The following is a 14727-nucleotide window of genomic DNA, read 5'->3' as shown; positions in this document are numbered from 1 at the left end:
GAAAAATTTGTTTATGTTACCAATTCGCTTATAACATAAAAATTTGTTTATGTTACAATAATAATGAAATAAAAATAAAATTTTGTTTATGTTACCAATTTAATTTTACAGATGAACAATAATAATTTCACTTCATTTTTGCTTAATACTCTTTAATCATTTTTATTTATGTTGCCAATTTAATTTTGCAGATGAAAAATAATAATTTCACTTCATTTTGCTTAATACTCTTTAATCATTTTTATTTATGTTACCAATTCCAGTATTTGATTTCATGATGTCATATGTTTTTATGTATTTCATAATGCTATATATTTTCATGTATTGTTATTTAACATCCAAAAGTAATATTAGTTTTGCTATAACTTTTAATCATATTTCTTCATTAAAATTAATAATCCGAATTAATGTTGTAAAAGAAAATAGCATTTGTATTTCCTTTAAATTTAGGCACAGATGATAGCTAGTACCAAAAAAAAGCTCCCAAGCCCAAGTCCCTATGCAAACCAAAAGAAGGATGGACTTTTGAAAAAACCGGATCTCACCTACTTTCTAGTACTCCAAAAGGAAACATCCAGCGGTTCTTGGGTTGACTATGGTAGGTTTCAACGGTCCCTTCTGCCCATCCCCGACCAAACTCACCAGCGACGAGTCTGCAACTGCACCTGCTCCTCCCAGCACCCTCTACTAACAATACCTTCCTCTCTCAAGAGGACCTCATGTAGTCTCGGCATCCATTACGCTTGTTGTTTACCCTCCTTTTGCCTCATCACTATATCCTGCTTAAAACCCTTTAACCCTGTTAAGCCTGTGAAACCTTTGTCTCTACATTAGAAAGCTTGGTACTCCTCGCTACTAGCGGTTACCTTTGTACTCTATCAACACCTTTCACCCCTTGTTTCCCTTAAGTTACCACATGGAGAAACACATACCATACTATCTGAAAGGAAAAGACATTGAGAGGGGCTACTCTCCCCCCCCATCCGTGCACTAGAACTTGACACCACCAACCTCATTGTAGAAAATACCCTAACCTTGATGGGGCGCTTGACAAACCCATTTGTCCAACGACTATATGCTCTGTTCCCTTTCCTCGTCAGCAGGTGGAACCTCCGAGGTAAAGCTGTGGGTGCTGACCTAGGTCGGGGCTGTTTCCAGTTCAAGTTTGAACACGATGAAGATCTCTAAAGAGTACTAGATAGACCGTACCACTTTGACCAGTGGATGGTCATCCTCGAAAGGTGGGAACCCATAATCTCATAATCTTATCCCTCTAAGATCCCTTTCTGGACTGAAGTCCAAGGACTCCCCAAACACTACTGGCAAGATGCTATGCTCCGAAGTATAGGAGACGAATTGGGACTAGTTCTGGAGGTGGATATCACAAGCTCTTTTGCACAAATCAAGACCCTTCTCGACGGTCTCCAACCCCTAACCAAGGAGACAGTGGTGGAGTTTTCCCAACGGTAGTGATATCCTTGTTACCCCTCGAGTACAAAAACCTAAAAAACCATTGTCAACATTGTCTCAGGCTCACTCATGAAGTTAAGAACTGCTCGTGGTTAAGTAAAGTGAGAGAAGAGGAAGAGCCCTTACCTTTAGTCTCTGCTCAACTGTCTCAACCCTCCGTTCGCAGAAACCACTATACCCCAGAAGACAACTTCAGAGCCCAAAAGTCTTTGACGAACCTCATGGTTATCACAGGAGGGAGTCAAACTTAAGCATCAACTCCTTCAGAGGCCACGATTCTTCCCAGCTGCCTATCCAACACACAACATCGTCTAAGTATGATTATCGTCGGGATAGAAAGAGAAGGATCGAGGATAGAAACTATTACTCTGCTAAAGAAGCTGGATCTCGGTCCTTTAGTCAAAGGTCTTCCCCAAGTGCACGCACCCTCCCTCGTCCCACTGATCACCAACAGAGGAATCCCAAAATTTGCAGAACGGATCCCTTAGCGAACTTACAGTGGCGAGAACAAACGACCCCAAGGGAACTAGTGTGGAATGAATCCTCAGATTCATCTCGATCCAGATGGCCACCCCTGGAAAGAACTCAAACTCTAAACTCACCACCCCTACCATTATCTCCTATTCCTACCACTGAGGAAGTTATGGGAGAACTAAGAGAGGTTACAGTCCAATATACCTCTCGTGCTGACCCAACAGAGAGTTTAGCCCGGAAATAGCGAGTTATCCAAGGCGAGAGTAGATGCTTAATGGCAGAAACGATGGCTGGCATCATAGCTGTAGCTTCCTCTCATACTCCAAACCATAACTCGATTACCTCTACTAGAGATGATACTGTTACTGCCCCCTCTGGTGATCTACCACTTCACTCGGTGTTGTGTAATGACCTCGAAAATCTACCTACAAAGAAAAGACGAGGACGACCACCCCTCTTAAAACTTGGTAACAGGAGCCCACTTCATCTGTCTGGTGCGAAATCAAGCAAAAGGAACAAAACCATCCTGCACAACTCCCCTAAGAGACGATCTACTGCTAGTAAATATGCCACCACAAACCAACCTGCCAACACAAAGAGGCAAAGTAGTGGGAAACAAAACCGAAAAACCGCAGACAATGAAGCAGGACCATCAAATGTAAGAGATCAACCCCAGATTCAACTCATAAATGCAATGGTGAAGGACAGGGTGGATTTTCACAATCCATCCCCACCTCTTCCTTAAGATTTGCTAGCTGGAATTGTTGTGGGCTGGGGAACCCACAACAATCCGGCGACTAAAGGAGATCAACCGTTCGATCTCCCCTGATGTTCTGTTCCTCATGGAAACGAAGAACCAAGATGAAAAGGTTCTGGACATCCTCCACTGTCTAAACTTCAAGAATTCCAAGCTAGTATCCCCTCTGAGCGCGAGAAGTGGAGGCTTAGCCCTACTCTGGAATGATGATATCACCCTAGAGGTATTAGCGGAAAGTCCAAACTACCTGGACACCAGAATTGAAGCTGAGGGTAAATCTTTCCTAGCAACCTTTGTTTACGGTGAACCAGAGAATTCCAAAAGGAAAAATATATGGAACCAAATTACTGACCTGGGAAGTATGCGCTCTGAGCTCTGGTTTCTCACTGGTGACTTCATTGACATCATTGACTCCTCTAAAAAAATTAGTGGTACAGACAGACCAGAAGACTCCTTTATTTATCTTCGAACCCTAATGTCAGAGTGTGACCTTTTCAACCTTCGACACTCTGGCAATTGCTTATCTTGGCGAGGTAAACGCTATGATCATTTAGTCTTTTATAGACTAGACAGAGACATGTCGAATAGTGAGTGGGCTGTAAACTACCCGTCAAGTCGAAGTGAATACCTTACTTTTGAAGGCTCTGACCATCGACCCCTGATCACTTATTTCGACCTTAAAAATAAGAGGAAAAGAGGACTCTTTAGATATGATAGGCGTTTAGGATGCAATGTGGAAGTTTCAGAGCTCATTAGAGAGACATGGAAACCTGAAACTATTGAGACCATTGAGTCAAAGCTCACTAGGTGCAGAAGTGCTACTATTAAGTGGAGCAAGGAGAAGAGCCGTAACAGCCAAAAAATGATAAAGGAAATTCGTCAAAAGCTGGAGGTAGGCCTCACATGTCTGGATCTCGATCCTTTGCTCTTAACCTCTTTGACGGAAGATCTAAACAAGGCCTATCTAGAGGAGGAAGCTTTTTGGAAACAGCGTAGTCGCCAGCTGTGGCTCACTTTAGGTGACAAGAACTCTGGATATTTTCATGCGATCACAAAAGGAAGGAGAGCGGTTAATAAATTTTCAGTTATTGAAGATGATGAGGGTCAAGCTTTCTATGAAGAGAAGGATATCTTAAAAGTGATTTCTGACTACTATGAGAACCTATTCACTTCAGTGGAAGGTGAAAGAAATAACTTGTTAGAGGGCATTGTCTTACCACTGGTATTGGAGGAGGCAAATCGAAAGCTCACTACCTTGCCAACTGCAGAAGAGATACAAAGCGCCTGTTTTGCAATCCACGCAGACAAGACACCGGGTCCAGACGACTTCTCTGCAAGTTTCTTCCAAACCAACTGGTCCACTGTAGGGAGCCAAATCACTCGTGAGATTCAAAAGTTCTTCTCCACCAAATTTCTGCCCACCAAAATCAATGAAACTCATCCGCCAGGTGAAGAAAAGTCTGTGGTTCAATCACTTACTTTTTGCGGATGATACTATGTTCTACTGCAAGGCAAACAAGACTGAATGCTCCAACCTGAAGGCGATCCTCCACAAGTATGAGCTGGCCTCCAGTCAGGTGATAAACAACCAAAAGTCAGCCATCACCTTCTCTGCAAAGACAGTCACGGAGATTAGAGATCAAATGAAACAAACTTTAAACATCCATAAAGAAGGAGGGAAAGGCAAGTACCTGTGATTGCCTGAGCTCTTTGGCCGAAAGAAAAAGGATATTTTTACCAGCATCGTTGATAGAATACGACAAAAAGCAAAGGGTTGGTCTTCCAGATTCCTATCCTCCGTAGGCAAGCTTGTAATGTTAAAGTCAGTTCTTACCGCAATTCCTACCTACACCATGTCATGCTTCAAACTCCCTAACTCCTTATACAAACGCATCCAATCTGTTCTAACCCGATTCTGGTGGGAGGATAAAATGGAGAAGAAGAAGATGTGCTGGATCTCCTGGAAACAATTCTCTTAGTCAAAGCAAGAGGGTGGATTAGGCTTCAGAGATATGTCAAGCTTCAACGACGCACTTCTGGCAAAAATCAGCTGTAGGATTTTAACCAATCCATCCAGTCTCCTTTCGAGAATCCTCCTCGGGAAATATTGCCATACCTCTAGCTTCCTCCAGTGCTCACCGCCTACCAATTCCTCTCACGGATGGCATGGTATTTGCATCGGAAGAGATCTATTGAAGACCCATGGTTCTTGCCAGAGGGATGTGTCTGTTGCTGAAGCTAGTGCCATTTACCATGCCCTAACCGACGCGATCTCTCTGGGTTTGACCAACATCTCAATTGCCTCTGATTCTAAATCGATCATTGATGCAATCAAATCGGGGACTCCTCTCAAGGAACTCCATGGGATTCTTTTCGATATCCTATCTATCTCTTCTGTTTTTAACTCTGTATCCTTCTCTTTTGTTTCTCGAGATTTCAACAAGAAAGCCGATGCGGTGGCAAAACGCTCCTTATTATATATCCCTGTACCGAACCCGGTTTAATGAATTAAGAGTTGGTTTTGAACAAAAAAAAGTATTTCCTTTAAATTTATATGTAATTAAATCATTGTACCTTATTATTTAAAAATTAAAAGAAATTGACCCTTATTACTTAAGTTTTATTATAAACATATTTTTATATTATTATGTGTTTATACCTGGGTTTACATAAATTTACAAAATAAAGTTATTTACAAAAGATAATGTCAATTATACTCTACATTATAAGGCTTCTTCAACAAGCCTAAAAATATTTTTTCAAAATTAATCCCATTATTTAGTTTTCTAAACAACCTACTGAATATTATTTCAATATTAGATAATCTTCTATAGAAAAAAACATTTGATGCTGAAATCTTTGATTTGTTTAAGATTTTTGAAACAATATTAAAAATATATTAAAAAACTTCATAAAAGTAAATTTAAATGCTTGCGGGGGTGATAGAGCAGGTTTGAATTTATATTAATATGATTTTTATACGGGTTGTCCACAGAAAATATTTTATTCTGAAATGATATAAGTTAAACAAAAGACGGTATGCCATCATCATTTCATTATTTTGAATATTAGAGAATCATAAACAGTCAAAATATAGTTATACAATCTTAAAATTAACAATCAAAATATAGTTATACAATTTTAAGCAATAAACAAAACAAATAAAATTGATAAATATAACTTAAAATTTAAATTTTTTAGTTAAAAAATCGTCCTACGATGTACCGCGGGTTAAAATCTAATTATCATATATAATTTTTATCTATTACCATATATAGTATACCATTTTAACTTTATAAATTTGAGTTTAGCAAGTACTGGTAGGAAATGTATTTACGTACTTCTAATAGATTATAATTTATAAGTGACGTAAATAATTAATCTTGGTCAATTCATATATATACCTTTGTAGTTTGTACCCCTTCAATTAACATGTCAAAACTTAATGATTTCGCTTCATATATAAAATACATATATACATTGCTTTAATGTCTATAGTATTAGAACTATCTTGAAGTTAATTTTGATCCGCAAAACAACGGTCTTCATCGGAAGATCATCACAATTATAGACACCAATCATATTATATTATATCTTGGTATATGATATGTAAAACTTATCCGATGATTGACCAAAGTTTCAAATTATGTAGGTGCTATGGGAACCTGTATGGGATGTGCCACGTGTTCCAAGAGACATGCATACTTAGTAGAGGGTGAACATTTTTGTTGCTATATTTTACACAAGTAACTACCAACCCTTGCCCAACAATCAATGAATTCACTTTTTTTTTTTTTCGTCCCAAACATAGTAATTATATTAGATATTCGAAACACCTAAATCAATCTCGAAAGGTTATACCTAAAAAGAAAAAAATCTAAACCTCTAATTCTAACACTATGAATCAAACAATTGACTAACACGAAGAAAGAAAGAAAAAAAATACTTAACAAACAAAGCTAATAAACTTTGCTTATGTGAAATGTTAAACTGAAAGTGATACTGCATTAACTTAAGAACGATGGCTTAAATAGTTTTACAGGAAGCAAACAACAACTGAATCAAAGCTAGAAAAACGGAAACAGACTCCACTAACAAATTCCACTACAAACTGACTCTCAAGTCTATGACTCCACCTACTAAACCCCTTAAGACTCGGACCATGACTAAATCAACTCCAACATATCCTCCCTTAAGCTCAATTCTCCTCAATTTAGCTTACTTCAGACAGATTCACCATTCCAAGTAAAGTACGCAGCTTCTCGAATTGCTCCAGCTTCAAAGGCTTTGTAAAAATGTCAGCAACTTGATTTTCTGTAGCACAATACTCCAGCTTAACGGTCTCACCATTCACCAACTCCCTAAGATAATGAAATCTCACTTCTATATGCTTACTCTTACCATGAAGAACTGGATGCTTGGACAGTTGAATGGTCGAGCTGTTATCACAGTGAATCACCGTTGCAGACTTCTCTTCAGCTCCAATTGTTTCCAAGATCCTTCGGATCCACACACACTGACAGGCACAAAAGGAAGCAGCTATGTACTCAGCCTCTGTAGTGGAAAGTGCAACGACGGGCTGCTTCTTTGATGCCCAAGAGATTGCACCAGATCCCATTAAAAACACACTGCCTGTTGTGCTTCTTCGATCATCCAAGTCCCCGGCATAATCACTATCCGTGAATGCCATAAGTTTCATGCTACCACTCTCACTTCTTCTGTAAAAGATTCCAAGTTCGATTGTACCTTTGAGATACCGGAGAATCCTTTTTGCAGCAAGCCAGTGTGACATTCTTGGATTAGCCATGAACCGACTGATGAGACACACACTGAACATCAGATCAGGCCTAGTTACTGTCAAATACATGAGACTCCCGACCAGTTGATTGAAACCTAGTCTCATCCACCTTCTCACCATTCTCGTCTTTTGTGAGCTTTGTTCCTGGCACAATTGGATTCCGAACAGCATTACTTTCTTCCATTCCAAACCTTGCTAGAACTTCACGAGCATAACGTTTTTGACAAACAAAAATCCCATCACCACTCTGCTTCACCTCTACTCCAAGAAAGTGTTTCATCTTCCCCAGATCCGACATCTCAAATTCCCGCATCATTGATGATTTAAAATCATCACACATCTCTCTGTCACTTCCGGTGAATATTAAATCATCAACGTACAAGCTAACAATCAGAATTTTACCTCCTTTTATCTTGGTGAATAGAGTATGCTCACTTGGACATCTCTCGAACTCTTCTCTTAGAAAGTAACCTTCGATTCGGCTATACCAGGCTCTAGGAGCCTGTTTGAGACCATACAGTGCCTTCCTTAGCTTGTACACCTTCTCTTCTTCTCCTTTCTGAATGAATCCCTCAGGCTGTTTTACATACACTTCTTCTTTTAACTCACCATGCAAAAACACACTTTTTACATCCAGTTGAAAGATCTCCCAGCCTGATTGTGCTGCAACAGCAATTATGGTCCGAATCGTATCAAGCCGTGCAACTGGAGCAAAGACTTCAGTGTAATCTATGCCATAGCACTGAGCATATCCTTTAGCCACCAACCTCGCCTTGTGCTTGTCTACTTCACCATCTTCATTTAGCTTTGTCTTATACACCCACTTTACTCCAATTGGTGTCACACCTTTAGGCAAAGTGGTTAGCTCCCAAGTGTTGTTCTTGACAATGGATTCGATTTCCCGTTGCATCGCCTCCATCCACACCTCTTCTTTCATCGCTTCATCAAATTTAACTGGATCACTTTCTGTCATCATCATCAATAACATGACTGATAGATTCTCTTCCTCCTCCTCTTCTTCAGCAGTAACATAGTCCGCCAAGTGTGCTGGCCTTTTCCTTATACGTGGTCCTACAACCACTTCTCTTGATCTCAATTCTGGTGATGAAACATGACTTGATGATGATGAAGCTGGTGTTGGAGGCGTCGAGTTAGTTGGAGAAGGAGGTGATGATACTGCCAACGGAGCTGTATCGTTTTCTTCCTCGTTTTGATCTTCTCCATCTCCACAATCAAGGATTTTCTCCTCTGTACCAACTTGATCCCAATCCCACCCTTTGCTCTCATCAAAAACAACATCTTTGCTTACCACAATTGCTTTTGTGACCGGATCATATAGCCGCCAAGCTTTTGATTCTTCACTCACCCCTAGATAGACACACTTCTTGCTTTTGTCATCTAGCTTTTTCCTCTTCTGATCCGGTATGTGCACATATCCTATGCACCCAAAAACACGAAAGTATTCCACCACAGGTTTCGAACCACTCCAAGCCTCTTCAGGTGTCATCCCTTCTACCACTGCTGTTGGAGATCGGTTCTGAATATGCACACTCCATTTTGTAGCTTCAGACCAAAATTCTTTTAGGACTCGTCTTTCACTCAACATCGATCGAACAGCATTCATGATTGTTCTGTTCTTTCTTTCAGCCACTCCGTTTTGTTGTGGTGTGAACGCAGCAGTTAATTGGCGATTGATGCCATGAGATTTGCAGAAATCTCTAAACTCATTTGATGTAAACTCTCCTCCTCGATCTGTCCTCAGGCAAGCTATGAATCCATTGATTTCCTTCTCCACACTTGCTTTGAAGATCTTAAACGTGGCATATGCTTCAGATTTCTTGTGGAGAAAATAAACCCAGGTTTTCCGGGAGAAGTCATCGATGAAGCTCAGAATATACCTCTTCCCACTGTGCGAAACAGGAGAGATTGGCCCGCATATGTCTGAGTGCACTAGCTGAAGCGGTCTTGTCGATTTCCAAGAGCTCTTCTTCGACATTGTTTCTCTGTGTTGCTTCCCTGTCAAACAGATGGTGCATATCTCCTTAGTGGGCTTTAGGTCAGGAAGCCCAATAACCATCTTTTTGTTTGACAGTAGCTTCAGCCCATCTTGATTCAGATGCCCAAACCTGCAGTGCCATAGGTGAGTCTCCTTCTCGATCTCATCCTCTGCTTGCAGACACATCAGATTCTTATGTGGTTTGGAAGCGAGAATGAAGAACATACGATTCCCACTCATGTTTGTGTCCATGATCACTCCTTTGTCAGAATGATACACCTTGCAGCTTCCATCTCGAAACAAAATCGCCAAGCCCCTTTCCTGCAACTGCCCAAGACTGAGCAAATTGTTCTTGAGCTCCGGAACATAATAGACATCAGGTATGATTTGAGTGATTCCATTAACTTGCGCTTTCACACTTCCTTTTCCCACCACAGACATTCTCATGTCATTTCCAAGTTTCACTGAGCGATTGATTCCTTCTTCTAGATCAAAAAACCATTCCCTGCACCCAGTCATATGGTTGCTACAACCAGAATCAAGGAACCAAACCTCCTCTCTGTTTGTTTGGTGCTCCTCTAGATAAGCCATCAGAAGCAATTCCTCCTCCTCTTCCAACTCAGCATAATTCGCCTTCTTCTCCCATTCAGGACACTCATATTGAAAATACCCTAGCTTGTGACATTTGTAACACTCAACAATGGCACGATCAACAGAATTTCTGCCTCTTCCCCTGCCACGTCCTCCTCGCAACGTTCCACGACCTCTACCTCGACCAGATCTCTCATCCTGAGATACTTTTAGTGCCTGCTCTTCTTGCACATGTCCATTCAACCGCTTCTCATGGACTAGTAAGCTACCGTGCAATTCATCAATGCTCATTGTGCTCAAGTCATTTGATTCTTCAATCGAACACACCACATAATTGAATCTTGAAGTCAGTGATCGAAGAATCTTACTCATGATCGTACTCTGCTCCGTAGTTTCACCATTGACTTTCATCTTGTTCACCACCGTCAAGGTTCTTCCCAAGAAGACGTCAATCTTCTCACCTTCTTTCATGGTCAGCAACTCAAACTCTCTTCTTAATGCTTGTAGTTGTGCCCTTTTCACCTTTGTAGAACCCTGATACTTCTTTCTCATGGATTTCCAAATTGCTTTGGAGGTGCTTTTGTCAAGAATTGTTTCCAGAATCTCTCGATCAATGGACTGGAACAGAAAATTCTTGACCTTCAGATCCTTCAGCTTCGCCTCCTCTACTAACTTTCTTTGTGCCTCACTTGCTGGTGTTGTTCCGATCGACACTGCCGGAACCCCATCTTCCACCAGGCTCCACAACTCTCTGCTTCTGAGGAAGTTCTCCATTGTCATAGACCAGAAATCATAGTAGCCAGCAAACTTTGGGATTGCTGGTTGCACAAACTTCTCAGATTTCTCAGACATCTCTCCTCTCTTTTGTTTTCTCTCTCGATCACTTTTCTCTCACAGGTTTGTTTTCTCTTTCTTTCTTATAGTTTCAGCTTTTCTCTGCAGAAGCTATTATAGTCCATTTTCAACATTAAACGTTGATAGAAAAAGGTAGAAGAGATAGCACACAACATAGCCTTAACTATGAAATGTTAAACTGAAAGTAATACTGCATTAACTTAAGAACGATGGCTTAAATAGCCTTACAGGAAGCAAACAACAACTGAATCAAAGCTAGAAAAACGGAAACAGACTCCATTAACAAATTCCACTACAAACTGACTCTCAAGTCCACAACTTATGACGAATTGTTACTTCAGAAACGTCACAACTGTTTATGACTTTTTTGTGACTTACACCCATTTGTGACCATTTTATTGTGACCTTCTTCAATCCGTTTCATTTTCGTCACAATAAAGTATTTGTGACCAAAAATTAATATATTATGACCATTGAATTGGTAACAATATTCACTTTTTATTGTAGTGCCTTAAGACTCGGACCATGACTAAATCAACTCCAACAGCTTAACCATAACCTATCTTAGTGACGAACTGACGATGAAAAGGCGGACCTTTTTCAATACAAGGACGTCATCTTATTCAGTCGATGTTGCTTATCCCATAGTAAAATAAGCTATGCATCTTTCAATCTTCGATGCATTATAAAGATTAGATCATCTTTCAATCTTCGTCATCTTAACTATAATTCTATGTTTTAGTTTTCAATTACGTGATTATTAAAATCGAGGATGATGTTTTGAATGTTGAAGAATACCACCTAACAAATCATGTCTCGTCGGTCTATAAAAGAAAATACAGCTAATTTCAATCTAGGTACGTACAACGTAACTAAATATTCATTGACAAAACATTAATTACCTTCCTCGAAACAATTACGTTATATTTCTAAAAAAAATGAATCCGAAAAATACTATATACCTTCCTCAAAACATTCGATTTGTAATTCATAAACTAAAAAAATTAAAAACGACGGGAAACGAAATTGTGGACGGAGTAATCAAATGTAAAAAACTATACAAATATATCTATATATAAGTTAACAAAAAGTTAAAACCCGATATTTCAAAGAACTTAAAAAGATGATCTAACATAATCATAATTATAATGACTTATACCAAATTAAATTTAAATAATTGAGTACTAATGTCTTAGTCGGAAAAAAGATTCTGGTTCTGGAGTGAAAACCCTTCCAGAGCTAGCGATGAATGTGCTGTGTGCTTGAAGCAGATAAACTAATTTAAAACAGATATGCTTCATTACTGGTTTTGCTTAATTTACTATAGTTAAACATACAAATCATGCTAATTAAATAAGAATGATTATTATAAACATCAGCTAATGACTTATCTATACGTGTCCTTATGCGTGTTCTCATTCAAAGCACAACAAAGCCCACCCGTAAATACTTCTAAAAAAAGAATATATTTAAGAAATATATATTTAACGGAAAGAGTATATATTTAACGGAAACACGCATATTAAGAAGTAGTGGAAATACGCATTTTAAGAAAGTTATTTTTAAAAAGTTTAACCAATTATAAACAAGTGTGCATAACATAAAATATAAATTTAATTTAAAAGTTATATAGAAAGTTGAAAACATCCTATATTATGAAACAAAAATATTTCTCTAAACATCCTATATTATGAAACGGAGAGAGTATTTTTTTAAGGATTTTCCTTTTTTGGAGCGGGTGGGGGATTATTAGAACTCTAGTTTTTAATACTTTTCGTAATCCTATATACAGAATGACGAAAAAGTATAGTAATACATTAAGATATTTGTTGGTTTCCATCATTGTATTAGTCATACACATGTCTGGAATAGTTAAAATTTATTAGTCATATGATAAAAGCAGTGAATTAGAGGGTTAACAGACTTATTATTATTTTACTAAGGTTAAAAGACTTATTACTATTTTACTAAAGTTTTAACTTAACCAAGGTTTAGGTGAGAGTTAACCATGGTTGGTTTAGGTTATCTCTTTGGATTAGGTCTATATATATGATGGTTGAGCGAGAGAGAACTTCATCGAGAAATTGGTGGGTTAATTCTGGGAGAGTGGAAGAAGCTCCATTAATAAAATCCTCAAACTTTTGTAAATCTCGTTTATTATCTATGAAATCTCATCTTTGCTAAATAAATCGTATCAAATTGGTATCAGAGCAGTTCGATCCAATGGGATTTGGTGACAACTTTGTGGAGGTTCCGGTCTTCTTTGACGATAAAGATCCTGAGAAGTGGATTTCAGAGGTCTAAGAATATTTCAATGCTTAAGGATTCTATGACGAAGAGAAGGTTTCTTTTGCTTATGGTTTTATGGAAGATGAGGTTCGGTTCTGGTTTGTGTCTCGAAATTCCATGAAACATTTCACAAGTTGGACAGAGATCAAAGTTGGATTGTTGAGGAGGTTCGGGAACAACAAAAATCTAGAGTATCTCAGTCTAATATCAGAAATCAAGCAAGCTTTTCTTGAGTTGAAACAGTTACGCAGAGAACCATCAGAAAACAAAGCTACAGATGAGCTTGAAGTTCACTCAAAAACGGGGAATCTGAGTGATGAACAAGAGGATGGGACTGCAGCAGTAGAAGTGGTGGTATGTCAGAGAGTAGCAGAAGAAGAAAATGTGTTTGTATCGTTGGATAATCTCTTCCAAAACGAACAAACGGGTGTACAAAAAGAGTCAGATATTAAGAAGAGTGAACCGGTCCGCCAAGTGTTCGATCAAATGCCTATGGAAAGAAAAGTGAACACAAAGAAGAAAAAAAAGAAGAGATGGAAAACACTTTCAAAGATTGATGGGTCTGAAAGTGGTTTCAAACTCAAAGGAGATAGAGGCTTTGTGGAGCTGTTGGCAAAGAGAAAAGAAGAACATATGAACTTCTTTTTGCAGCAGGTGTTAGAGGAACATCGAAACCATAGGGAACAAGCAACTAAGCCAAATCATGCCTACTAGGTGTTCGAGGAATTGTCTCAAAGAGGGAAAAAGGCTACCACGAAGAGAATTCGGAAGAAGTTCACAAAGGCTAAGGAGTTTAAATACAAAGCTGAAATAGTAAAATTGGGGACCTCTGGAATCCAGATGAAGAACATACATGACAGACCTAGACACAACTATATTGGTTTATGCTGGAGAAAACTATCATTTGCTGTCTGCCAGCCAAGTATTTGACAAAAGGTTGTTATGGGTGTTTGCAAAGAAGAAAAAGAGGATGAAGATGAAGATGGAGTATGAGAGCAAGGGTATTAAGCTCAACATATATGATGTTCACCAAATAGTGTATGACAAGCTGCTAATAAATTACAAAACAGTAACGAAGAAGTTTGTCAAGTGGAAGAAAAGCAATGTCAAGCAGAATCATGACAAACATGAGAATAAAATCAAAGGGAGGAAGCTGGAAATGGACAAACTGCTTCGATTTGGGAAATTGAACAAGTCCAGAATTAACAAAATGTGGATAGTGAGAGGATTGCAAAGGCTTCCCGTGTCGACCATGACTACTGACTATATGGCTGTCGTATTAGGATCGTTGAAGTCACCAAAGAAGAGCCTAAAGACAAAAGTGAAGATGATAAATTGGGTTGTGTTGTTTTTAGAGAAACAAGACAAACTTACTTATCAAGTGATCATGATAGTAGAAGCAGCTAAGGAGAAGAGGGTTTGGACTGGTGGCATGAAACACAAATTTCGACATAAGCACAAGAAGAAGGTTATGTTGTTCTTTACGTTACGCACAAA

The 14727-nt window shown here is 38.8% G+C and overlaps 1 protein-coding gene across 1 annotated transcript; it reads left to right on the top strand.

Moving 5' to 3' along the window:
- Positions 1 to 4713: 4713 nt before the first annotated feature.
- Positions 4714 to 5205, top strand: LOC147938474 (uncharacterized). The gene has a single exon (XM_087465652.1). It carries the CDS (start codon positions 4714 to 4716, stop codon positions 5203 to 5205), a length of 492 nt encoding a protein of 163 aa, XP_087321778.1.
- Positions 5206 to 14727: the final 9522 nt, after the last annotated feature.

This window comes from Camelina sativa, chromosome 9 (assembly GCF_030686135.1).
Source record: "Camelina sativa cultivar CO46 ecotype springtype chromosome 9, ASM3068613v1".
In the NCBI taxonomy this organism is placed as follows: domain Eukaryota; kingdom Viridiplantae; phylum Streptophyta; class Magnoliopsida; order Brassicales; family Brassicaceae; genus Camelina; species Camelina sativa.
The sequence above is the reverse complement of the archived record's forward strand: the minus strand, read 5'-3'. Positions and strand labels throughout refer to the sequence as shown.